Source organism: Pseudophryne corroboree, chromosome 2 (assembly GCF_028390025.1).
Source record: "Pseudophryne corroboree isolate aPseCor3 chromosome 2, aPseCor3.hap2, whole genome shotgun sequence".
Taxonomy (NCBI): domain Eukaryota; kingdom Metazoa; phylum Chordata; class Amphibia; order Anura; family Myobatrachidae; genus Pseudophryne; species Pseudophryne corroboree.
This window is the reverse complement of record NC_086445.1, coordinates 160395145-160423071: the sequence shown is the minus strand read 5'-3', so window position 1 is coordinate 160423071 and position 27927 is coordinate 160395145. Positions and strand designations below refer to the sequence as shown.

The window sequence follows — 27927 nt, the reverse complement described above, 5'->3', positions numbered from 1 at the left end:
TGAGCACAGTGGCCTCCATCATCCGTAAATGGAAGAAGTTCGGAACCACCAGGACTCTTCCTAGAGCTGGCCGGTCATCTAAACTAAGCGATCGGGGAAGAAGGGCCCTAGTCAGGGAGGTGACCAAGAACCCGATGGTCACTGTGTCAGAGTTACAGCATTCCTGTGTGGAGAGAGGAGAGCCTTCTAGAAGGACAGCCATCTCTGCGGCAATCCAACACTCAGGCCTGTATGGTAGCGTGGCCAGACGGAAGCCACTCCTTAGTTAAAAGCACATGGCAGCCCGTCTGGAGTTTGCCAAAATACACCTGAAGGACACTCAGACCATAAAAAACAAAATTCTCTGGTCTGATGAGACAGATATTTAAATTTTTGGCGTGAATGCCAGGCGTCATGTTTGGAGAAAACCAGGCACCATTCATCGCCAGGCCAATACCATCCCTACAGTGAAGCATGGTGGTGGCAGCATCATGCTGTGGGGATGTTTTTCAGTGTCAGGGACTGGAAGACTAGTCAGGATAGAGGGAAAGATGAATGCAGCAATGTACAGAGACATCCTGGATGCAAACCTGCTCCAGAGCACTCTTGACCTCAGACTGGGGCAATGGTTCATCTTTCAGCAGGACAACGACCCTAAGCACACAGGTGGTCATTCCGAGTTGTTCGCTCGTTGCCGATTTTCGCTATATTGCGATTAGTCGCTTAATGCGCATGCGCAAGGTTCGCAGAGCGCATGCGCTTAGTAATTTTACACAAAAGTTAGGTATTTTACTCACGGCATAACGAGGAATTTTCATCGTTCTGGTGATCGTACTGTGATTGACAGGAAGTGGGTGTTTCTGGGCGGAAACTGGCCATTTTCTGGGAGTGTGTGAAAAAACGCTGGCGTTTCCGGGAAAAACGCGGGAGTGTCTGAAGAAACGGGGGAGTGTCTGGGCGAACGCTGGGTGTGTTTGTGACATCAAACCAGGAATGAAACTGACTGAACTGATCACAATGGCTGAGTAAGTCTCGAGCTACTCAGAAACTGCTAAGAAATTTCTATTCGCAATTGTGCTAATCTTTCATTCGCAATTCTGCTAAGCTAAGATACACTCCCAGAGGGCGGCGGCTTAGCGTGTGCAATACTGCTAAAAGCAGCTAGCGAGCGAATAACTCGGAATGAGGGCCACAGTCAAGATATCAAAGGAGTGGCTTCAGGACAACTCTGTGAATGTCCTTGAGTGGCCCAGCCAGAGCACAGACTTGAATCCGATTGAACATCTCTAGAGAGATTTGAAAATGGCTGTCCACCGACGCTTCCCATCCAACCTGATGGAGCTTGAGAGGTGCTGCAAAGAGGAATGGGCAAAACTGCCCAAAGATAGGTGTGCCAAGTTTGTGGCATCATATTAAAAAATACTTGAGGAAGTAATTGCTGCCAAAGGTGCATCAACAAAGTATTGAGCAAAGGCTGTGAATACTTATGTATATGTGATTTCTTAGTTTTTTATTTTTAAGACATTTGAAAAAAATTAAAAAAAAAACTTTTTTCATGTTGTCATTATGGGGTATTGTCTGTAGAATTTTGAGGGGAAAAATGAATTTATCCCATTTTGGAATAGGGCTGTAACATAACAAAATGTGGAGAAAGTGAAGCGCTGTGAATACTTTCCGGATGCACTGTAAATAGGTAGATCCATATAGTCAAGTGTATAGCTACATAATATACATAGCTAAATGCACATATTGTAAAGCTAGAGAACCAGGCCAGCTCCCTTCCCCTCTACCTTGCTACTGTATCTCCCCGCCAGAGAGCTGGGACAGCCCCTTCTAGCCCTCTACCCTGCTCTCTCTCAAACTGAAGACCAGGCCTGCTCCCTTCCCCTCTGAGACCCGGCTATCTCCCAAACTGAGTATCAGGCAAAATATTTCATCCTCTTTGGCCCGCCCCCTTCCCCTCTGCTGTGCTCTTTCCTGGGCAGAGGATCAGGCACGCCGCCTCCTTCCACTCTACCCTGTTACTCTGTTGGACAAAGGACCTCATCACGGTATGTGCATGTGGAGGGTAGTAGGATGTAGTAATGTAAATGTAGGGAATGTAGTGCAGTGCAGTCATGTAGTGCAGCGTATAGGGGGGATGTAGAGCAGGAATGTTGTGCTGCGTGTAGAGGGGATGTAGTCAGGCGCATAGCGAGGTTGGCACCGGTGGAGTGCAAGCTCCGGGCACTGAAAAAGTTAGAAGGTGTGCTGTTGCCAGCCCCCCCTTCTTCCACCCACTATACCGTGGCCCGCTGTACATGTAGCCGCAGAGCAAGAGGAGGAGAAGCAGAGGGGGCGCACACTGACTTGGACACTGAGACTAGGTAGGGAACAGGGCAGACCAGAGGTGACAGCATGAGACACTGACAACCAGCACATGCCGGATCTCTGCCCGTACCTCGTTATATGTCTCACTGTCTGCTTGTAACTATGCAGCAGGGTTACTTCGGTCCTGCTACACCAGCACTCTCTGCCCCTGCTGCTGCAGCACCTCTCTCTTTTCTTTAAACTGTAGAAAATGTCTCTACCTCAGATGCTGCAGCAGCTCTATCTGCCCTAGTTGCTGCAGCACTTCTTTTTGCCCTGGCTTCTGCAGAATCTCTGTTCTCGCTGCTGTAGTACCTCTCAATGCCTCAGCTGCTGCAGCACCTCTCTCTGCCCCGGCTGTTGCAGCGCCCCTCTCTGTTCCTGCTGCTACTGCACCTCTCTCATTTCTGGAAACTAGAAAATGTCTCTACCTCAGATGCTGCAGCAGCTCTCTCTGCCCTAGTTGCTGCAGCACTTCTTTCTGCCCTGGCTTCTACAGAATCTCTCTCTGTTCTCGCTGCTGTAGCACCTCTCAATGCCTCAGCTGCTGCAGCACCTCTCTCTGCCCCGGCTGTTGCAGCGCCCCTCTCTGTTCCTGCTGCTACTGCACCTCTCTCTACATTGAATCTGCAGCACCTCTCTCTGCCCCAGCTGCTGCTGCAGTACCTCTTTCTTCATTAGAAGCTGCAGGGCAATTCTCTGTGATGCATGGGACAGCTACACAAATTCAAACAACATACTTCTCCAAAATGCCAAGATTTTAGTGGGTCTTAAGTTATATGGAAAGGCATTGCTACTAAGCAATTAAGTTTTCATGTAAGAACAATTTCTTAACAGACCAGTTTAAAAGAAAAAAAAATTAAATGCATATGATGCACAGGACTTTATGTTCACTTTCTGGAGAATCACCGTGCAGATTAACATGTATAAGCGGCTCTACTGTTGTGTAACGTGTATAAGCGGCTCTACTGTTGTGTAACGCGTATAAGCGGCTCTACTGTAGCATAACGTATATAAGCAGCTCTACTGTAGTGTAAAGTGTATAAGGGGCTCTACTGTGTAGCGTACTGTGAATAATGGACAATACTGTACAGTGTAATCTGAATTGGTACTATTCTGTGGCCACGCCCCTTCCCCATGAAGCCACGCTGCTATATTTTTGTTGATTGCCTTCGGCGCACATTGGGGGTCATTCCGACCCGTTCGCATGCAGCAGTTTGTCGCTGCGGTGCGAACGGGTTTGGAATGCGCATGCGCAGTGGCCGCACTGCGTTCGCGCATCATTGACCGGCGACAGGGGTCACCGGGTTACGTCACGCTCTATGAAGAAAGTGGTCGCAGAGCCGACCGCAAGAAGATTGACAGAAAGAAGGCGTTCCTGGGTGGATCCGGACCGTTGGCTGCCGTTTTCGGGGAGTGGAGATGAAAACGCAGGCGTGTCCATGAGAACGGAGGGCGGATGTCTGACTTCAAAGCCAGCTCTAGCATCGCAGAGATCGTCGCACAGGGTAAATATGTCCAGGGCTAGTCATGTTCTGCTTGAAATTTTTTTAGCTTAGCAGGGCTGCACAAGCGATCGCAGCCCTGCTAAGCTAAAATACACTCCCCCATAGGAGTGGACTAGTTGATCGCAGCAGCAGCAAAAAGTTGCTGGCTGCGATCAACTCAGAATGACCTCCATTGTCCATATTTTAAACATGGAGGGGGCCCAAAGGAAACTTTTGCCCAGAGCTCCACAAGCTCTAGAACTGACCCTGTCACCAATTTTAGGATTTGTAAATATTTTTTATTTTCAAATGTAACATGCACCCAAGTCAGTACAGGGGACGGGCCCCGAAATATACCCTTATTCCGGGCACCATGGCACCTAGCTACACCTCTGGATATAGTGTAGTGATTTAGTGTGGCGTATAGGGGTTATGTAGTGTAGTGATGTAGTGTAGTGTGGCGTGTAGGTGGGATGTGTAGCGTATAGGGGGATGTAGTGTAGTGATTTAGTGCGGTGTATGGGGGTATGTAGTGTAGTATGGCGTTTAGGCGGGATGTTGTGTAGCGTATAGGGGGATGTAGTGTAGTGATGTAGTACGGCATATAGGAGTATGTAGTGTAGTGATGTAGTGAAGTGTGACGTGTAGGTGGGATGTAGTGTAGTGATGTAGTGCGGTCTGTGTGGGGTATGTAGTGTAGTTATGTAGTACGGTTTATAGGGCCATTTGAGGTAGTGATATAGTACTGCATATAGGGGGGATGTATTGCAGTGATGTGATGTTGTGCAGTGGGATGTGGGTTACATGCAGCGGTAGGGGGTATGTCAGGGAGATACTGGCGGCAAGGAAGCATTTGGGGAAAATGCTGCTGTGGATTGGGCATGGGCACTGATAACAATTTATTACTATCTGCCTTGTAATCTTCTAGCTGGGGGAGGGGGTGTTTGGCGTGTGGGGGGCCCAAAGCATATTTTTGCACTTGGGTCCATTTGATAGCTCTACCACTGGCTAGATCCACAGTATACATGTGAAGGGTATAGCTACATAACACAAATAGCTGGATGCATGTAGTGTATAACTACAGAGCCAGGCCTACGCATAGGCAAACTAGGCAAATGCCTAGGGCATTTGGAATGCCTAGGGGCACAAGCAGCTTCTGCTGATTAAAATGATATGCGGCATGCCTATATTCTGTGTGTGACTGCGGCTGTATCTGCATACAAAATGCTACGTTACAGTGTATTTCTGGAAATCACTGTAACGTAGCATTTCGTATGCAGATACAGTACAGTCACAATCAGAATATAGGCATGCCACGCTATTTAATCAGCAGAAGCTGCTTGTGCATCCTAGCCACATAGTAATGCTTATTTGCATTACTATGTGGCTAGGATGCACAAGCAGCTTCTGCTGATTAAATAGCGATGCATATAGGGCAAAAAGACGCCCAACTTTTCTGCAAAAAAAAGGGGGTGCAGGGTCAGAGGTGGAACTAGTGGTGGTGCGAAGGGGCACCTGCCAAAAACTTGCCTAGGGTATCATATAGGTTAAGGCCGGCTCTGTATAACTTTATAATATAAATAAATCGCTAGATTGTATAGCTAAATAATACAGAACTAGATGCTCGTAATATATACAGCTACATAATAGTTACATAAAGTGTATAATAGTTACATAAAGTGTATAGCTACATAATATATCTACAGCTGTATATGTGTGAGGTAACGGATGATATGTAAGTCCTGGCTATATTATCTGGTTAGAGCCAGGTGTTGTTATGAAAGCAGCAGCGAGAGCACAGAGAGCAGGTAGATAGGAATGTATTGTTATTATCACGGGAAACACGCGTGCTCATCTCTGAGGTTACAAATAACAGCAGCGTTATCTGCAAGTGTCATTCCCCTTTGTGCTCTTTGGATAGCGCAGAGAGAGAGAGTGTGTGTGTGTGTGTGTGTGCTACACAACGCTGCAGACACGCTGCACGGACTGGACATAAACAAACCCCACACTCGGGGTTATTGCATGTCTCTCCCAGTCACACACAGCAGCAGCCCAGCAGCGCACGGGTCCACCCACCCCCTGTGTCACTCACAGTCACGCCCCGCCTACTCAGCGGCCGGGATAGGCGAGGTGGGAGGGGGAGGAAGCAGCGACGAGAAGCTTCGATTGGCTGAGACCCAGCTCTCCTCTGTCAGAGCGGCCACTCCCCCGCCGCCCCTCCCTCCCCCCTGTCAAGGGTGGGCGGGCTCTCGGCGCGTGACACGGCACGGTGGGTTCCAGTAAACTGCAGCCTGTTGCCGGGGGCAGCCCGGAGTCACTCAGACGCTCAGCGACAGGCGGCGGACGAGGAGCCGCGTTAGCGCTGTCCCAGCCAGTGACGCACCTTTCCGGGTGGCCTCAGCGCGGGGTGCCGCAGTCTCTCTGCCCCAGGCGCGGAGCCGCTCTCATGAAGTGACTGAAACTTTCTCTGTCTCTCGTCAGTGCGCAGCCCCCGGGTGTTTGGGACCCTCCAGAGCTCGAGCAGCCATGGCAGAAGCCCCGCAGCCCGTGGTGGACATAGACCCGGATTTTGAGCCCCTGTCCCGGCCCAGGTCGTGCACTTGGCCCCTTCCCCGGCCGGAGTTTAACCCGAGCAACTCGGCCAACTCGTCCCCGGCCCCCTCGCTGCAGCCGGAGCCCGCCGCGGGCAATGTGGACTTTATGAGCCTGCTGGAGGAGAGCGAGGACTATGAGCCGGCGGAGGCGCTGGGGGTGTGCGGGGACTTCCAGTGCCGGCTGCAGCAGCAGCACCCCCAGCAACAGCAGCACTCCCAGGCTGGAGCCCTGCATGCCCCTCCAGGTGTGCCTGCTCTGTCCCCCGCCTCCTCCCCGTCCCCCCTGGGAGCCCAGCAGCCCCGCAAGAGCAGCTCCTCCCGCCGCAACGCCTGGGGAAACCTGTCCTACGCCGACCTGATCAGCCAGGCCATAGAGAGCTCCCCAGAGAAGCGACTGACCCTCTCCCAGATCTACGACTGGATGGTCAAGAGTGTCCCCTACTTCAAGGACAAGGGGGACAGCAACAGCTCTGCCGGCTGGAAGGTGAGCAGGGCAGGGGGCTGGGACATTGCTGCAAAGTTATTTGGGACCTGTAGACAGGAGATCATGTGGGTCAGTGCCCATGGTGGCAGGATAGATGAGTAGTGACTCAGTGCACATGGTGGGGTGGATCAGTGCCTATGGTGGCAGGATAGGGTACGGGTGGACCAGTGCCCATGGTGGCAGGATAGGTGAGGGCTGGATCAGTGCTTATGGTGGCAGGATAGGGTACGGGTGGATCAGAGCCTATGGTGGCAGGGGAGGGGTGGCTCAGTGCCCATGGTGGCAGGGTAGGTAAGGTTTGTATTAGGGCCTATGTTGGCAGGGTAGATGAGATGATGACACAAAGCTGGGGCACTTGGTGAAATACCTGGTGCACAACCAGCACTTGAGTGTCAGTTTCCCCTGTAAGCATTTCAGGTAATACTCCTTGCTGATATCCTGCAAAGTGCAGTCACCTAGAGGTCTCCTTCTGGGAGCTCTGGTGGCAGACTGTGAGATGCATATGTGTGACTGAACCTGAAAGGGTTGTGTCTGGTCTGGATGGGACTCTGGGGACCCTGTCTGTGCAGCTCTTAGACAGGCTCCAAAGCTCAGGGCTGATTACTGAGGCTATTCCCATAATGCTGAATATAATGGAATAGGGTCCAAAGAGTTGCAATGCTTCTGCATGGATACTGAACACCTAGAGGGGGCACATGCAACAGGACCCTGTTGTGCCCCCCCCTCCCCCCCTCCTTGTTACATTGTGTAGTGACCGATTCTCTCCACTGTCTGTTTCCTCAGAGTTCATCCTGAGGAAGAGCGGAGTCTCAGGTTTCCAGTTTAGTAGAGTAGAGAATGGCGATCCTTTAATTTATAGTAAAGTTATTGTATATTAATGGTCTGATCATAATGCACCGAATATATATAAAAAAAAAAGAACAAAAATGTTGTGCAAAGTTTTTTTTTATTTTATTGGTCTGTTAGTTAGGTCTCAAAATACTTTGGCTGCCTCTTAATAAAAACAAACAAACATATAAAAATGTTTCAGCAAATTGTTCTCGTCACCTCCATGCGTTTCTGGCCTTAAATGAACTGTTGCCAGGTATCATTGCATTGCCCCTGAGGGTTTCCTTTGACGATTTTCTCTTATCTCCGAAACGGTTTATTTATACCATTTGTGCAAAGCATTCAATTAAATGGACGGAAGAGGGACTGCTTATTTTTGTGATACATCTGTTCTCTGGACTAGACCTTCCTCTTTGGCACAGGATAATGATAATGAGCAGTGTGGGTGTAAATGATTTTGGGCACTTGTTACTCGGACACCAGTGTGACAGTACTGTAACCCCGTTATTTAGAGCAGAGGGAGATATATCCACAAGGTTGGTTGTTCTGAAACAGCAGAATACCCCTAAATCAGATTTGTGCACATGTGGTCAAAATTTTTCCTCCAGACCCCTTTCCCATCCCTCCATTCATATTTTATGACATACCTTTTTTTTCCCCCTGTACATTATTTCATAACTCATTGTCCCACAAGCAAAGCTCCGACACCTGTTGCTTATTTCCTTGTGAAGTCAGCATATAAAAATCTCAGTTTCTCACATTGCTGTTAATATTGTTTAAAACGTTCCACAACAATTATGAATGGCAGGGTTTCCCAACCTTGGTCCTTAAGGTGTACTAACAGACCAAGTTTTAAGGATATCCATGTTTGAGTACAGATGGTTAGATCAAAATAACTGCAGTACTACTTAAGTAACCTGTGCTCAACTATGGCTATACTTAAAATCTGGACTGTTGTTATGCCTTGAGGAACGATGTTAGGAAACACTGATCCATGGACTAGATTCTGACGACATATGCCATGCTTACATGTATGTTTCTGTTTTCATTGTTGAAGTTGGGGGTAAATGTCCCTTTTTTTTTTATTAAGACCATGGGGGAGATTCAAATGTTTGAATAGTCAGTTGGGTGTCTGTTTTTTCCTATCTAATAGACAGGAACACCAGACACCCAACTGATATTTCAAACATTTGAATTCCCCCCCATATGTACAAGACTGCATTGCACACTGGTCTCTAAAGACTTTTGCAGTGTTTTCTTGTTTATTTGTTGGTCAATTATTTAGGCTCTCAATTTGAGGAGACAAAACAAAAATCTGTTTTAGTATTCTGTACATGTTGTGGTTTGAAAATAAATAAATAAAATGATTTGAATTCCATTCCAAATAGTTTGATACCCAGAACTATGATATTTTAAATGGAAGTGCGTTCTCTGGTGTCTTCAGTGATTTTACAGGTTCATCTGTAAATAATTGACATTGAGGCATTTTTGACTAGTGCTTGGATCCCATTGGTCTGTTTGCGCCATTTGTTTGCCGCAAGTCGCCCTTTCCAAAACAAGTGACGTCTCTCTTGTTTTCATGTAGGGGAAATATCTATTTACTGATGACGTAAGTAGTGCCAGCGTCTGGTACCTGTATCATCGCCAAATCGCACTGGTTCCTATGCAACAGGTTCTTCTCCCAGAAGAATAGCCAAATTCTTCATGCAAAAGTTTTATCCAAATTCCTTCAAGGATTAAACTTCACACGCCATCTACAAGACAAAAGCAAATTGTCTTTTTTTTTTTTTTGCCAGGAGGGTGAACTGTATCGTAGCCCAGCAGTTACTTTTTTCTGAGCTGGCAAAACGGAGAATAACTAGAGCGTTTTGTCAGTCCCGCAACCTGTAATGACATGAAGATTCGCTTGCAAATCACATCATAAAATTATGTCTATAAATGAAGGCTTAAGCTTACATTGAAGCTTTAATTACAAAAGAAATAAATGGGGCTGGCGAGAAATAATGTAAAACTAATGAGATCCTAAATGGAAAATAATTAGTATGTGAGTGTTCTAATGCCACATGTATATTAAAGGAATGGATTAAGTAAAATTAGCTGTATGTTTGAGATAGGTGGGTTCAAGGAGAAATGAATTTGACGTTTACTGATCATCTTGCGCAATTCACTTTGTACACAAAGCTGGTGTCATCTAGCCTGGGTGTTAGTTGTGTTCTGCGGCCATTGCTACACATATTGACAGTTCAGAATCTTTATAGGATCTGTGTTACAGGTTTGTTTTCATGTAGTCATTTTACAAGCCAGATAGTGACTGGAAACTTTATCACTTCTGTGTAGTCTTATAATGCAATATATTATAACATCTCATAATGCAAGGGTTCTGTGGATCTCTGGATCCTTGGCTGGGTCTCAGAATTAGGTGTTGGTTTTTTTTGGGGGGTGGGTGGACTTTTCATTGTTACATAATGCAGTACATGCTATTGTATGTGGTTTCTTGTTAGTTACACTGACACATGGACTTACAAATACGGAAAACCATCATATTCGATATTGTTGTGCTCCTTGGGGGCGATTCAGTTATTTTATGCGGCGAGATAATTAATGGGTGAATAATTATCGGCTGCTTATAGACCAAGAAGTGTGGTATTTAGTATGGTTAGTACTATTAATAGTATTCTACAGATTTACGTAATAGACTGTGTGACTTGTCTGTTATTATTCAGATCAGCTACACTTGTCATTGCTGGTATCTTTGATACCATTGGGTGACACTAAAGAGAAAAAAAACTAGTAAGTGATGAAAAATTGATTGTACTATTTGTTCCAAATTTACTCTCTTACTCTTAATTCAGCCCCCTTTTTTTTGCTGTAATATAAAAACTGTCTTGGGGGAAATTCTAATGATAATTGTACATTATGAATAGTTGTAGCTATTAAAGTATAATGCAATAAGTGCACAATGGGTGACCAGGTGAGAGGTTTGGCGGCAATATGTGATTTACAGGTGTAGCTACACCTAGTGTTCACGCTAGCACCCTGCACCTAATGAGTGAGGAGGGCATATTTTAATTTTGAAGTGCAAAATTTTATATGTGACATATTACTACTGTAGCTGTGTAAAATTTTGCCCTTCAAAATTAAAATATGCCCTCCTCACTCATTTATGTGGAGGGTGCTAGCCTGAACACTTACACCAGTGGTTCCCAAACTGTGTGCCTAAGCACCCTGGGGTGATGATTGGGTTGATGATCCAGGACCAATTCAAATTATTTATCGTCAATGCAATAGGCAAACTCCCTGCTGCTGGCTGTCAATCATAAAATATGTGGACAAACAGAAGCAAATCTTGTCCCTCACCACACAATTGAACCTAAAGGTGCATACACACGGTGCGATTTTGGCTATGTGCAATTTTGACTATACTATATTTTGACTCCCATTTATCAAGCCTTGGAGAGTGATAAATAGCAGGGTGATAAAGTACCAACCAATCAGCTCTTAACTTCCGTGTTACAGGCTGTGTTTGAAAAATGACAGTTAGGAGCTGGTTGGTTGGTACTTTATCACCGTGCTATTTATCACTCTCCAAGGCTTGATAAATCTGGGCTTTTGTACTAAATAGTAAGAATTTGACTATTTGCCCGCACAGTCTATTTTTTTTTTGCTATACCGATCCCACTGGACCGCGCAGCGGTACTGCAAGCTGTGTACACACGGTGCGATTTTGCTTTAACTTTCCTTACAATTTTGACTATATAGTAAAAATCGCAAGGTTACATCGCACAGTGTGTATGCACCTTAAGGATAATATATAAACATAATTTACTTAATTTCATATTTCATTCTAAATTTCTCAGTAAGAAATGTTTAGGCTAGGGGTGTCTTGAAAAAATATTCTGATACTCTAGGGTGCCGTGATTCTAAAGTTGTGGAACCACTGAGCTACACTGACCCCTAACTAACAGTATGTCAGGAAACCATCACCAAGGTGTGTACCTCAGCATCTGTCATGGTCATTGGGGCTAACTAGATATCATGAGCTACAGATTATCAAAGTGATTCTGATCTTTTCTTCATGCTGTCATTGATAAACCTGTCACCATGTTTCCTTCTGAAGACTCCTCTTACTATAAGAGAAGTGAGCAGAGGTGCATGTTACAGAGAGGATGATAAAAGCAGGCCATGCCGGGTTCAGAAGAGGAAATGGCAGGGGTGGAGCAGACTGACAGAAACCCACAACTGTGGCAGATGTGAATAATCCTAGCTTCACTTGTAATATGACTAATGCCCCAAAACTCAGATGAATCGCCCTCTACAAATGTAATATTTGCATAGGTTACTCACACGGTGGTTCTCTTTTATTTGGGATTGGAGACTCTCTAGCTTTAAACCTGAACCCAATTTGAAGTGTTCATGAACTAATATAGTGTGTGGGAGTGAATTGTAGGCTGACTACTGTTAATGAGTAATCATTAGTCTGAGTTCCAGCTTTGTGCAAAGCTAAATAGAAGTCTCAGCTCTAATGGCTTTAATTTGTCCTAGCTAACTCCTGCTGTTGTGGAACAAAGTCTTATCATGCCTTCCCATCAGACATGCTGGTACATGTAGTTCCACAACATTAAGTCTGCTTTAAGGGAAAATGACTTTGAATACTGTAAGCCCCCCCCTTCCCATCAGCTAAACATCATAACTATCAACATTTGTTCTAAACCGTTTAAAGGCCCCGTACACTTATGTGACCACATATCGCAGGCGATCACCCCGGCAGTTTGCTCCCGGTGCTATTCAATACAGTGACGACTGACCATCAATTGTCGGGAATTCTTCTCTCATCCCCGGGGGATGAGAGAAGAAACCCGACAAAAGTGCGGCCGGCGCAAGGCCGATTCTGTCGGGAATCCGCATCGCCGCGGGTAGTTAAGTCGGAGAATGCCCGTTCTCCCGACAAAACTACCTGTTAAGTCGGCGAGAACGGGCCATCGCCGACTTAACTGGAGCTGAATTGAATAGCGTCGGGAGCAAACTCCCGGCACTATTCATCTGTTGGAGAATAGAATTGACCCCAATGTATCTTGGGCGATCCCAGCCATGCCCCCAGGTCGGACCTGATTGAATGTGCAGCACATTCAATCTGGAGGATCCGATCCGATGCTCACGGGAACGCGGATCGGATCGGAAACACCTTCAAAATGCCCAATTTCCTCCGATATATCTGGCTGAATGCCCGAAATCGGCCATTATCGCTCTAGTGTATGGGGCCCTTTAGCTTTACACATAAGGGGAGATGAGCTTTAATTTTTCTTTTCTTTATTTATTTAATTTTGTTTGCTTACCTTTGGTTGTCAGTAAAGGTTCCTTGAAATATGTAGGTCAGTGGGCATTGTATTGACACACAAGTGTGACATGTAATTGGTTAACTTGCTTTAGTTGTGTAAATGGCCCACGCCGCTGTATTAATATCCATTTCACTGGGACATGAGCCCATTAAAAGTTGCCTCTTCTTGCTACTGGCGTAGGACCGTGGAGTAAGTTTTATAGCGTACGATACTTAATATTAAAATATACACTTCTACTTTTTGCAGCAGAGAGACATTGTCAGTTTATTTTCATTACAAGGTTTTTTTTATGCGCAGCGTGGGATGTTTATGGAAACTGTTACCCAGGTAACTGCAGAAAAAGGTGCTGTAACCCCTTGCAACCAAACTGCATTTAGTATAGTGTAGGAAATGTGTCGGAATGAAAGGTTCACATTCTCCCAGCAGTAAATGTCAAAAGCCGGCTGCTGTATTAACGTCCCTTTCCCCTGTCAGCCTTCTACCGAGCACACGTTTGCACAACTTTTGCAGCAAAGACCCAATTCAATTGAACTATTTTACCATGCACAATATTAGAATGATCCATGAAAATAAACCATTTTCCTTTTTAAACCTGTGAGTAAATAATCCTTCAGTTGGAAGCTATATGCAAATACCCAGGCTTGGTGTGGTGAGCCAGAGACTCTGCACAGCATTCATTGCAGTTTCTCATTGGATATCCCTGGGGTTTTCTGCTGTTGTGTCTCCTCTCGTTAGAGTGTACATGTACAGTATGTGCTGTGATAAAAGGACGCTTTTCTGTCTATGATTACGTATGTTGTAATACATCAAGTGATTCCTACTTCTAATTGCATGTGAAAACTTACAATTGGCACATCAAGATCTCAGCTGATGTGCTTGTGCAAAAGTTCTGCTCTGAAACCAGCTAATGGCTGTCCTCCCCAGGACTTTTGACGATCTTTTGGGGGTGGTGGGAGTGAGGGCGGCTGCGGGTCTGTTAGGGTGTTATCTCGTATCATGCCAGGGATTTACAACCTGTTGCTCTACAACTGCTGGATTAATAAATCCAGCTTGCTCCAGCATGCCTGTTTTCCTGTTAGTGTGTGAACGTGTGCTTCACTGTGTCTGATCATATTTTAGGAGTGATGTTGTTTTTTTTTTTTTTCTTCCACAGTCTCCTACTGTGGAAATTGCTTCCCCTCCGTGAACTTCGCTGGGCACACGGAAAATATCTTGGTGAGTATACACTGAGCTATTTTCCTGCCAGCGATGTTCACGATCATCGCTGTGCATACATGCTGGGCAAAAACGCCCAGTGTGTATGCACCACTTGTAAAAGACTTGCCCTTTGTATTTTGCCGAAAGCTATTCTTCTTAGCTGGAAATGTGGCAGTATATCTTTACAATAAAATAAGTAATGAATTTGTAGTAAGGTGTGTGTGTGTGTGTTTTGCGCGTGAAATCTCGTTGAATAGTTATCTTTAATCCCTTATTCCTCCTGTATTTGTGGTGATTCCAGCCCATGAGAGCAACACAAGCATAATATTGTGTACGGTAACTGTTTTATCTGTGTTCAGTCCTCCTCCATTATTTTTCCCTATGAAATTCTTCAAGAAGCTCTAGAACAGGCCTGTCCACCCTGTGGCTATGCAGCTGTTGTGAACTACACATCCCAGCATTCCCTGCCAGATTAGTCTTGAAGAAAAAGAATAGTTTCATTGGCCATGCTGTGAGATTTTCATACTGAATATTTTCCATAAGGACTAATGGAGCCCATACACAGTGCTATTTGTGCTACAGTAGGTACGATTGGAGCCTATACAACGTGTGCTATGCGATTTGGACTAAGTGGGGTATGCTATTTGAACTACATCCGATTTTGACTACACTACAATGTAATGTATGCGATCTAGTACAAAAATACCTGCCTGCACTTTTTTTGCCTTGCGATATGGTCTTCACGGGAGCGCGCATCGCAAGTGACACCACACACACACACACACACACACACACACACACACACACACGTGCTATTTGAACTTTAAAGTTCAAATAGCATGCGCTAATTGCACCGTGTATGTGCTCCATTACTATAATAATCGGTCATTTCTGCATTTTATTCCAAGTTGGTCTAATGCACTACTCTCCTCTACCTGTAGAAGGTGTGGATGCTGTATGAGGCATAGAAATGTTGCCTTGCAGTCTCACAAATGTAGTCAGACATTCGCTGCAGAATGAAATGCCACAGAGTCAGTTTAATGTTACATTTGCAGCGGTGGTTGCAAAATGCAATTCTAGATGTAGTATAGTATATTTCATAATGGCTTCTGTAGTATTAAGTATTTTGTTAGATGAGTATCGGAGCAGAATGTTTTTATTTTTTTTATTTTTTTTTTCTTCCCCACAACAGGTCATCCACATTGTTACCTGTTTATTTCACAGCCTATTTATTTATTTATTTATTTATTTATTTATTTATTTTTAGATGATTTTTGTTTTTTAATAAAACTAGTTCTGACTGTGTCAATGAACTCTGAATCATTCTGTCTGCCTGTGACTTCCTACCAATTTGCGTATTTAGCTGCCTCAACCCCCTATATATTATGGCCAATTAATGTTTAAGGATGGCATCCTACTAGATTGTAGTGGCGCCTGTTGTGTGGATAGGATTTAAGTTTTCCAGTTTCTTCAATAATGCTCTGTAGAGCTTTTCTGAAGATGTCTGGGTTGTAAAATACATCAGTGAAAATCAACAGGACATGGTGGGATCCGGCTCCATATTTCAGATAACGCTGGTTACAAGAATGATCTCCACCTATTTGCTATTTAGGGCATGATGAGGCTTATATAATTGTTGGTCTCTCTGGCCACCACTAGATGGAGCCCAATGCAGCAATTCAATTGCTGCTCCATTTGGGTGTGCATGCAGCCGGGGGACACACTTCAGCCCACAGCCTCCTGAGCGCCCAAACCAATACTTTATAAAGTTTAGCTGGTTTGCTCAGCTTGTTTTGCACTAAAGCAGAAAGGGTTAATTTATCTATGGGGACATGGCCAAGTGATTGTGCGGCCACTCCAATTACTGCAGTTGTTGCTACTTCCCTGGTAAAAGAGGAATACATACAATATTCCGGCTGTCGGGATGCCGACTGCATTCCTACAGCCAGGATGCTAAACGCATCCCGTATAAGATCCTGTTAGGGTACGTTTGTTGGTTGTAACAGTATGGCTATACAGTTCTATGAGAGCATCAGTCGGATGTCCAATTAACACTGACTAATGTCTTCATATAGTTAATGTATGAAAATCTCGATGGTATGGTTTTGTGGTCCTTTTCAGGTAGGATACCAAGTGATCACCTCAGCATATCCATTACTGTAAACCTATACTACCACCAGCTACATTTGCAATACAATAACACATCCAATACATAGGAAAACACAGGGGAGGGTTCCAGCTGACCGGAAACTTCCCATCTTCACAGCATGGCCAGCGGCCACTACATGCAGTGTAAAGGGAGAAGTAGAGCTTTTGCATGTGCCCAGTGGCAGTAGTTTTTCTAACAGGTTTGTGCGTGTGTGTTTATGGGTCGGAGTGTTCAAATACCACACCAGAGAGAAAATTTGCTAAGTGGCTTACCACATGATCATTGGTCCTGTATATGTTTGAGGTACTGTATTACATAAACTTCGCTTTGTTTGGGGCAGATACAGCGTGTTATATGCTTATTATGCTCCCTTCATGGGCTGGCAACAGTCTAAAACCAAACATTTGGACTACCCCCCCCCCCCCCCCCTCTTAGGATTCCTGTATTTGCCCTTGCAATTAGCCCTAATTCCTCCCATGTTGCCTCCTATCTTTTAGCTAACTTGGCAAAGGCCTTCAGCAGCAACTGCTATTATTTGGAGTACAGCTATACAATTAATAAATAGCTTGTACGTTTCTATTATTTGGATAAAGGCAATTGTCTGGGAGATCAAGGGCCTTAAGAGGGGTACACACGGAGAGATCCGTTCTTAAAATCTAAGCAATCTGACTAGATTGCTTAGATTTTAAGCACGGATCTCTCGTGTGTATGCCCCACAGAGATAGCGATGCGCAGCCACGCACGACACTATCACCGGTGCTAGATTGGCCTGCATGCAGGCACAATCTAGCACATCGCACATTTCACCCGCTGGGTGAAATTAGCGGTCCCCCCTTGCTCAGCACGCATCTCTCCCTGTGTGTACCCCCCCTTTGCACAGGGCAAGCAGCAGCAACAACTGCCACTTGTTGGTCCTATCTGCTCCCTCTTCTCCTCCTTCCCTCCCGTCCCTGTTCCCTCTCAAACTTCCTGCTATTTGCAGAGCAGAATATTAGTAGTGCAGATGGGGGTTGTGGTCCTGGGGACTTCAGCGAACACAAAAGCTGAGGAAAAGCTTTACAAATGAACGGGAAATAAAGTGTGCTCTTATGTGTATTTAGTATCTGTTTATACGTTTAATTTACCGGCTGTCTGGATACAGACGCCGGAATCCCATCAGCCGGTAATGCCGCCAGCTGGAATCCTTGCACAACAGGGCTATTCCTACTCGTGGGTGTCCACGTCACCAATAGAGTGGGAATAGATCCTGTGGCGAGCTACCGAGCCCGCAGCTTGGTGAATCCGCAAGGAGACTCCTAGCGCTCGCTCCGCTGATGGCATTCTGGCGGGCGGGATGCCAATGTCTGAATATTGTCAGCCGGCATCCTTCTCGCCAGTAATCCATACCAAACCTGTTTAGGCTCCCTTGATGTAGGGTCCTATGACAATTTAATGCTTGAAAGAAAAATCTATGTAACAGTTTTGCAGTAATTCACTTTACAGGTTTCCAGTTGGGTTGCTAGACTTTTTAAAGATTGCAAAGATCTACTAACACTGTATTATGGGTAACTATGTAGTATTTTCTACACTGTGTTATGGATGACTCTCCAGTACTTTCTATTGGCCCTAAGTGTGTGTCTGCATTCTTACTCCTGGAGGGAATAGTTGGAGACTAAAGGTCCATACACACGGAGCGATATAACTGAGCGATTTTGACTATATAGTCAAAATCGCTCAGAAAGTTAGTGCATATCTCTCCATGTGTACACAGCCAGCGATAGCGATGCGCGTCCCCGCCAGGTCGCTATCGCTGCTAAAAATAGACTGTGCAGGCAAGTCAATTTTGGCTATGTCGCTGGGAAAGAAAAAGCATCCCCTTGCTTGAATGAGTTAGCCAAAATCGCCCATAGCCAAAATAGCTGGAAAAGTTAGTCAAAATCTCTGGTAAAGTTAGTCAAAATCTCCTACTGCCAGTTCAAGGGAAATCGCTCAGTCACAATCTCTTAGTCAAAATCTCTCCGTGTGTATGCACCTTTAATACCCCTTTTCCACTAGCTCAAAAAACACGGGTAAATGCACGGGGGCGCACATTTACCCGTGTTTTTTGCAAGTGGAAAAGGGTCCCCCCGCAAAAACCCGGATCAAGTAACCCGTGAATCCTACCCGGGTAAATACCTGGGTAGGACACAGGAATGATCCGGGTAGGGTTGTAGTGTAAACGGGAGCCGTGTCAATGCGACACGGCTCCCGTTTACACTGTATGGAAGGGCAGCACTGGGAGATCATGTGATCTCCAAGCGCAGCCCCTGCCGCATCACTAGCAGCGTCACCAACCCGGCAATATGCCGGGTTGGTGACTGCTGATGGGAAAGGGGGCTGAGCACGGGCCGCAGCTGGGTAGCACCCGTGTCAGGCTCCCGGCTGTGACCCGTGCTCATAAGTGGAAAAAGGGTATAAGCAAGTGGCATAGGTGCCTTCTGTAAGAATGTCCACTGTAACTGGGTACAGGGGGAGGGCCAGGCCCTGGAGGCAGCCCAGACCCCATAACAGCCGTATCCTCTGCTCTTAAAACCTTGGTCAAAGCCCTAGAGCAGGCATGTCCAATCTGCAGCCCTCCAGCTTTTGAGAAACTACACATCCCAGCATGCCCTGACACAGCTTTAGCATTCTCCGACAGCAAAACTGTGTCAGGGCATGCTGGGATATGTAGTTTCACAACAGCTGGAGGGCCACAGTTTGGACATGCCTGCCCTAGAGACTAAGATCATCTGCACCTAGGGCTGGAGTAGAAGTGATGCATGCACATTATTAGTGGATGAAAGTAGCAACATCCCCCTCAGTTGGCATATTTAGTAATATTGTGGCAGTCTGATGTGAGATGGTGTGTGACTGGCAGGGACTGTGACAACTGGATTTAGAGGAATCCTATGGGGAATAAAGCGGCACCTTGCTTTCTGACCTCTCTATTTTGTGAGACAAGTCTCGTTTTAATATTACAGGTTTGCCAAACATGTAGGGTTCCGTGTGGTATTTCCTTACGCAAAGCGTGCACTCCTCTGAACTATATTAATGCGTGTTCTCATGATTGCACTTAACACTGTGGTTCTCAACTCCAGTCCTCAAGCACCCCCCCAACAGGTCATGTTTTCTGGATTTCTATAATCATGCATATGTGAGTCAATCTATTTTGCTGGGTCAGTAATGTTCCCACCTGTTTCAACAAAGAGAAATCCTGAAAATGTGACCTGTTTATGTGTACTTAGAACAGAAAAAAAAACTATCATTTAATTCCGTAATATGTTTTACAGAGTTAATTTGTTTTAATGGAAAAAGTGTCCATAAAACATTTTAAAAAAAAATTGGTATAAGATATTTAGATAATGTATACAATTTCTGTGTGACGGACAATATAAATCAAGCACTCTGTTTCAATATGCCGAAAAGGGAGAGCGCAGGTTACCCTCAGGCTGTGTCTGCAGTGTCAGAGTTGTAAGGCTCAAAATTCTGAAGCATTAGCATTGCTTGGAATAGCTTGTCTAAAAGGCCACAGATTAGATCACCAAGTATGACAAAGTTTTCTCAAGCACGCCAAATGGATTGTGTTGCTTAAAGGGGAATACAGAATAATAACAATATGATCTGGTTCATTAAGCTATATAAGGTCAGTTAAGGAAATATAAGGCTGTAGTGCCCACTGGTAGAACAGAGGTTATAGTGACTCTTTAATGAGCAACTGTGTAAAAGAAACTTTCCCCCCCCCAGATTATCATGCAAGCAAAAAAAATCTTAATCTGCCTATTCAATGACACGAGCAAAGGTAATGAGCGCGAGTCTTCAGTTTGCGTTTGTCCTCCTGAACAGAATGCAGCTCAGACAGATGGGGTATTATGCTGCTCAGATGGGACATTCTGAAGCCCGTTGCAGTAACACTACGGGCAATCCTGAGTAACTGCTTATCGGGGTGTACTGTAGATTCATTCTGCATTGTACTGTTCCTGCTCTGCTTCTCCAGTCATTGTCCCAGTGATCCTTGTGAGGATAAGGGATGTCTTTTTGAAGATTGGTTGGGTGACCACCATAGACCTGTGGTGTGCTAGCTCTATAATGTTGAGACATTAGGTGTCTTTATTTTTTTTTATGTCCCCTCTTAAAGGTGGCCATATGCACCTGTGCCTGCAGCTATGCCAGGCTATCACTTGTCTGACAGGAGCAGAACAATTTTTTTCCTTTTTATTAGTACACAATATAAGTGCTGGGTAAATGTGCATTTATTATAAGTGGAATAGTGAATCACATTGCGATGTAATGACCATGGCAGTACTGTGTATGAGAGCTCAAAATCTGCTGTCCTCAAACGATAGGCTCAGTGTTTCCTGGATATAAGCTTTTACGCCCAGGTGATGTCTGATTTTAAGTTTAGCACACTGTGCAGATCTCGGACACCTACCAGATTGTTAGAAATAGAAAGGATCCGCAACTTCCACGCAGACGTAGCAAGATCGTCTCATCCAGTTTGCGTGATACTCGTGCAACAAAGCAGCAGCACTCTGTATTATAAAAGATACAAAAATATATAAAGTGCATCCAATGTTTCGGGGCTCGTAAGCCGCGTTTTTCGAGGTGTACATAATATACCATGAATTACAGAATTCTATGTATAGCACTCTCAGGTGGTCTACAGGGACTGGAACTTGTGGTGAATTGGCAGGGCTCCAGCTGTGATGTGACAGCGGCTGATGGGTCAGTGTTGAACTCGCCAGATTCAGACGTCTGCATGGACCCGCCGTTGGGTCTCATAGACCAGCAGCAGCGGGTGCACCGTTGCTTGCTGCAGTGCAGGCTGAGTGGTACCAACAGGATCCATCCTGTTCTGTATTGCAGGTGTTATTAGGGCTCCTGGAACAGAGCTGATTAACTCTGCAGCAATGGGTGCACCAAAGAGCTCTGTTGTAAGAGCATCGGTCACACTTGGATCCCGCTGCATATACAGCAGCACCTATTTTATTAAATAAGTCTCTCTGAAACTAACAAATCCCCCCCCCCCCCGACCAAAAATAAAAATAAAAAAATATGCGTCTTAACCTGAAGGTGCGGGCACTCTCTATAAGGAGGAATGTACCAATGAGATTTAAAAAAACAAAACAAAAAAAACCCAATGTGAATGGCTGCCTGAAGGGTATTTGGATTCTGTTGTGTTGAATCTTTTTATAAGTGATTTTTTTTTTTTTTTACAGTGATTTAAGGGAGGTCTACACAGTAATGCAAAGTAAACCTTATGACCGGTCTTGCTCTCCAGTTCAGCTGGCATGATGGGGCTTGTCTTACTACAGCTGGAGATCCACTGGTTGACCAAGCCTGCTATAAACAAATGGAAATGTATTTCATTTGTGCACGCACATGGATAACCTAAATACTGAACCATAAGATCATTATGAAGTTGTACATAATGGGAATTTGTTGACATAGGCCCTAGGGGGTCCTGACTGAGCACTAATAAAAGTCCATATTGGCAGCTGTTAACCGTCCCAAAAGTACAAGTAAATGACCAATGTTTCTGATCAGCATAGAGTAGTATCCTTTTACTTAATTACTTGGGTGTCTCAAAATGAATTATGGTCTAAAATCCTGTTCATATTAGAAAGCTCAGCAGCTTAACACTGCTGTAGCACTTGTGTAGTGAAACTGTAAAGCAACAATACACCAGCCTTTAACCTAAAAAAACACAGCTATAAAACATAGTCTGCCAGTGTTAACACACTGCGGCCTTGCCTGAGAAAAAAGGCAGCTGGAGAAATTGGTCAATAAAATGTCCATCTAGCTAGGAAAACGTATAGTCAAGCACTTTTATGTACATTTGCCATTAAACCCGTAGCACGGCATGAAGCTTTAACTACGCTTGCTTCTGTAACAAGGTTGTATAAAATTTGCTGTGACATGTATAAGCCATGGGTCATATAACCCTCATTGTATAAAAGCACCAGTTGCTGGTATATATGTGCACTTATTACTGTAATGAAAAAGGGGAAAAACGTTTTCCTTGTGAAATTGTGCTAATGTTTTAGCATGTCTAGAAATGTGCTGATTTGTATCATTAGCATTTTTAATTGTTAGAAAATCCTTGTTCCTGTTTAACACATGCAGTGCTGCAAATGACAGACTTGTAATATTACTGTTGATATTTATAGTAGACAAGAAGTCCTGTTATTAGAGTACATAGTTTTTAGACTGCAAAAATCTCTTCCAAGGATACTTTGTTGCTAATCACACACACACACATATATATATATAATAACGTCTCACGTGTATAGCTGGGTACACACTGGAGCGTCTTGTCTCCTACCCGCCGGAACACTGACTGTGTGGCTGATTAGATAAGGTGTATACACACTTACTGATCGCCCGCTAGATATGTCGGTCCTCGCATAACAGCTAGACGGGCATTTGAATTTACTAGCCCAGTTATGTCAGTCCCTGTAGCCTGTGGACGGATGGTTGGCAGACTGCCCATATACACCGCCAGATGCGCTGATATACCGGGCGGGTGTACAATGAATTGCCAGCTGTCGGGATCCCGGCGCCCAGCATACAGGTGCCGGGATCCCGATAGCCGGAATGCCGGCAACGGGGTGAGCGCAAAAGAGCCCTTTGCGGGTCGTGGACACCCCAAGAGGGAGAATAGTTGTCGGTATACCGGCGGTCTTGATCCCGACAGCCGGTATAACGAGTGCCCCCATACCGGGCATTTGTTGTGCGGCAGGGCTGACGTGATATGCTTGCGAACGATGCTATTCAGACATATCATGTACACACACCTACCATTCGGCAAATGATAGATCGCCTGTTCGATAAATATGCAGGATCAGGTCGATATTGAAAACTAGTCCCTTTTTAAGGGCCAGATCTTTCAACAGTTGGGACTATCCCTATAAAACAGGGATACAATATGTGACTATGACAGTGGCGTCACACAGCAGGAAGCCACTCTGTAACACTAGTACAGGTTGAGTATCCCATATCCAAATATTCCGAATTACGGAATATTCCGAAATACGGAATTTTTTGCGTGAGAATGAGATAGTGAAACCTTTGTTTTCTGATGGCTCAATGTACACAAACTTTGTTTAATACACAAAGTTATTAAAAATATTGTATTAAATGACCTTCAGGCTGTGTGTATAAGGTGTATATGAAACATAAATGAATTGTGTGAATGTAGACACACTTTGTTTAATGCACAAAGTTATTAAAAATATTGGCTATAATGACCTTCAGGCTATGTGTATAAGGTGTATATGAAACATAAATGCATTCTGTGCTTAGACTTAGGTCCCATCACCATGATATCTCATTATGGTATGTAATTATTCCCAAATATGGCATAATCCCATATCCAAAATACATCTGGTCCCAAGCATTTTGTATAAGGGATACTCAACCTGTACACAAAAACAATGTTGTACACTCAGCAGTATTTCTAAAGTCTAAAACGTATTTGAAGTATTATTACATATATGTGCACACTAGATGTCCCTCAGTGTATAAAGGGGAAACTTAAAGATAAAATAATCATGAAAGGAAAAATACATTCTGGAGACCGGTTAATAAATTATGGTATTCCGAGGACAAAGTTCAATTGTACAGTTATAATTATGCCACGTTCGTTAGCTGAGCGGTCACCTCAGCTGGTGCCTAACCATTGCAAAATTGCAAACATCAGAAAATGTAAAAGGAGCTGAAAACATAAATGTAGCATATTAAAGTCAAAGCATTGGTTTCTCGGCCTGTGACTTTGATCTGCTTTTTTTTTGCAAACAGATTTTGCAACGTTTTGGGGACAGAGGTTAAAAAAAAATGCTCCCATTGTGTTTCTGATGTAAAATTAGAAGAAGATTTCAAAACTATTATTTGCACCCTAAACAAAATAAAAGCCCCTGACTATTGCAGCTCTTACTCTATACATATAAATTTCATTACAACTTGTAGTTCTACAAATGCTGTGGAGAGATAACGGTAATTTTGTTCTAAATTTGTAGAATACTCTAACACCTACATATATTAATAATCCCTTCCACAACCCACTGGGAAAAATGTGGTTTTCGTGTCATCTAAATTATTCCTTTCATTACAAGAAGACTCTCGGCACGGCACACTTCAGATGAAACAGTCTCAGAACCCTTAGATAGTACAGGAATTGAATTGTTTCCTCCACATCTGTGAGAATTCAGCATATTGTGCACTTGTTCGGTACATTGGGGGGGGGGGGGGGGGGGGAAATGTCTAACCAGCCAGTGCTTCATAACATGTGCGTACATTTTTTAAAGAGGGGGGAGGGAAAGTTTAACTTAAGTATTTAACTTTTGCCAACACAGCAAGATCAAATGTACCAGTTATAATTGGATAATAACTATACAGATGAGTAATTACTGTCTGCTAAGAGAGGATTTAAGGTTTCTTATAATTGCAAAGTTATTCGTTTATAAAGCAAGCTAACCAGAATTGAACCAAGACTAGCAATTAATTTCACACACATTAGTATTGCATGATCCTGTTATAAACAGTCTTTCCATTATGTGGGCATTCATACTCTTATGTAACTGCTCTTGTCCACTGGCATTACACACATTCACTGCCACCTTATGGCGAAACTTTCTTTTTCAGCTGGAAAGTTTAATCCCAATTTGGACACAACTTTGGATAAGTGACAACTATATTTACAACTGGATGGTGCAATTAGTTGATGACCAACAGCTTGGTGGTGTGGTGGTTAGCATTGTTGCCTCACAGAGCTTGGGTTATGGCTTCAGTTTCAGTCAGGTCTCTGAGTATGTTTATGTGTTAGCCCAAAAGCATTGTGGTAGGTTAATTGGCTTCAAACTAAATTAACCTTAGTATATGTATATGCGAGTTAGGGAATATAGGTTGTTCCAATGGGGCAGTGAATGATTAAGACTGTCTACAAAGAACCTGTTAATAAATAACTCTTAAGAACCAAATGCTTGTGGCACCAACTTCAATTATCCCCATTGCTCCTTGTTCCTGAAATATCCATACCAGTCAAACCTGCTATTAAGCTAAATAAGTATGTGTCGCAGATTTGGGCATTAGTATGGTTAAGGAAGGAGAGCAAAGAATACGTTGAAGGATATGCAGTCAGTAGTAAACGGGTTGTGAGATTTTGTAATGTTCTTAAAATCAGGAGGTCATTGGTTTTGGTTTTTGTATAAATTTGGTTTTATTGACTTTCAAAACAGAAATGGTATACAGAAAAATGGGGAAACAGGAGAGGAGAAATGCAACAGTTTCAGATACCACGTATACATGTGTATGCGCCTCATTCATAGGGGCCAGTGCAACTAGGAGTGAGTTTGTTTCCTGAAACGTGGGCACCTGAGAAATGCAAGATCTACTTAGAAATGCCAATTTGCGGGAGTTGCTGCTAGTTTATGCAGCTTTTCTACAAAATGAGACTTGGGAGAAGTGCATGGAACCCCAAGAAAGTGACAACTGAGATAGCAGGACCATATAGAATGAAAGTAGTGGAGGATTTTATAAGGTGTCACATGTTGTTGTTTTTTTTTTGTGGGGGGGGGGTTCAGCTTGTTATTAATGCTGGAAAAATTATAGCAAGCAGGTGTTTTCCAGCAAATTAAAGTACAGACCATTTCATGTACCCCCAAATGCTGGAAAGTGTTTTTATACAAGTTTGTAAAAAGTTAGAGTAAAAACTTGAAACACCTGAAAACTGATGTCTTTGTTGGCCAAATTTTGCACTATGTACCGGCATTTTTACTCTAAAAATAAATATTTTCCCTACAGTACCTCATCTGCTCGGGGAATATACACACCAAAAAATAAGTAATTGTGAATTTCATCTTGAAAATGAAAGTGGCCAATTCAATTTGTTTTTGGTATCTAAAAATCCTGTGTTTAGACACCCAAAAATGTATATCTATTCAGTTGTGTGGGCGCAGATGCATGTCGCGCCCAAACAGACAGGGTTTAGCTGGCTAAAACTGCTAAACTGTCTAAACTCCTGCTTTGGGCGTCCAAAGTGCCGAGCTTGCACACATTTTCTCTTGCACCCCAGGAGGCTGCGAGAAAAAAATTGTCCTCCACAGCTGCTGGCAGCAAAACAATTTAAATCTTGCCATCTGGCACCATATAGTGGTGGCTGTGAAATAAACAATTGAATCAGCCCCAAAGAGTTTGGAATTGGTTTGCATATGTAATTCACAGTGTGGGTTTGCAGTGAGACTGGCTCGCTGGACCCAGCTCACACCTAATTGGATTGACCCCATAGTCATTACATTTTGGGACAGAGAAAAACAGATGGAGAACCATTTGAAGCCTTAACCTGATGTGGTCCCAGACACCTAAACGCAGAAAAGTAGTACTCCATGACAATGATGACTATTTTTATTTTATTTTTTTAAATGGGCAATCATTTAGAAGGCATGGATATGTCTTGTGAATGACTACCCCTTTAATGAAATGTATGAGTTTTTCCAGCATCCCGCACATAGGGCGAACGCCATTATATCCCGCCCCTGGCCCAGAGCTTTCATTTTCCATTTGGCGATGGCATTTTTGTCCTCTGCTTCTGTCCAGGGGATATTAAGGGAGAATGGAGTCTGGAAAATGCAAAGGAAATGCAATGCTGGCGTGTGTAAGGGTCATCTCTTAAAATATGCCATTTGGCTTAATTTTGTGTATGTATTTATAAATTGTCAACTGTAAGTCGCTGTTTTCCTTTTTTGATTATGTGCATATGTACTGTGTAATTGGGCGCTGCGGAACCCTTGTATATATTGCAACTAACCATAAAAGGAATGTTGGTGTTTGACATTTTTCCTGTGTTTTTTTTTTTTATTTTTTATTTTTATACTGCCATTAATTTATAATTTTGCACAGTGCCATGGAAACCACATTCACGTGGCACATAGTATAGATTATTTGGAACATCCCTCTGAACTCTGTGCTGTAAAATCCTTTTTACAAAATCTGTTAGCATGTGCTTTGTGTAATTGGTAGCCATCATTTGTACCCTCCACAGATAGTTAGGGGTATATTGACTAATGTGCAGGTTTTTAGAAGTAGAGATGTTGCCCATAGCAACCAATCAGAATCTAGCTATTATCTTCTAGAAGGTGCTAGATAAATAAGAATCTGGTTACTAGGGACAGGCGGTTTTTGAAACAGTCCTTGTTCAAATCACTATGAGATACACGGATAAAAGGCGTTTACTGTGATTTAAAAAAAAAAAATCTATGTAATTGCTGTTCTACAATGTGATACATTGTGTAACAGTGAGCCATTTTGGGGTGTGATAAACGTTTGTATCCTGTCTCTAGGTCGACCACTATTGGTCGACAGTAACTAGGTCGAAGGATCTCCAGCTCGACGGGTCAAAAGGTCGACATGAGGTTTTTTTTTCTTGTTTTAAAAAAAAACTTTTTCATACTTGACGATCCACGTGGACTACGTTTGGGAATAGTAACCTGTGCCGTGCGCAGCGAGGCACCTTGCCCGAAGCATGGCGAGTGAA

At 43.9% G+C, this 27927-nt stretch overlaps 1 protein-coding gene across 1 annotated transcript in view; it reads left to right on the top strand.

Annotated features, from left to right (window-relative positions):
* The first annotated feature begins 5958 nt into the window (after positions 1 to 5958).
* Positions 5959 to 27927, top strand: part of FOXO1 (forkhead box O1) — a 61620-nt gene continuing 39651 nt past the window's right edge. The window contains exon 1 of the mRNA XM_063951908.1: positions 5959 to 6893. Coding sequence (XP_063807978.1) covers positions 6342 to 6893 — 552 coding nt within the window. The 5' untranslated portion in view covers positions 5959 to 6341. The remainder of the gene's footprint in view (positions 6894 to 27927) is intronic.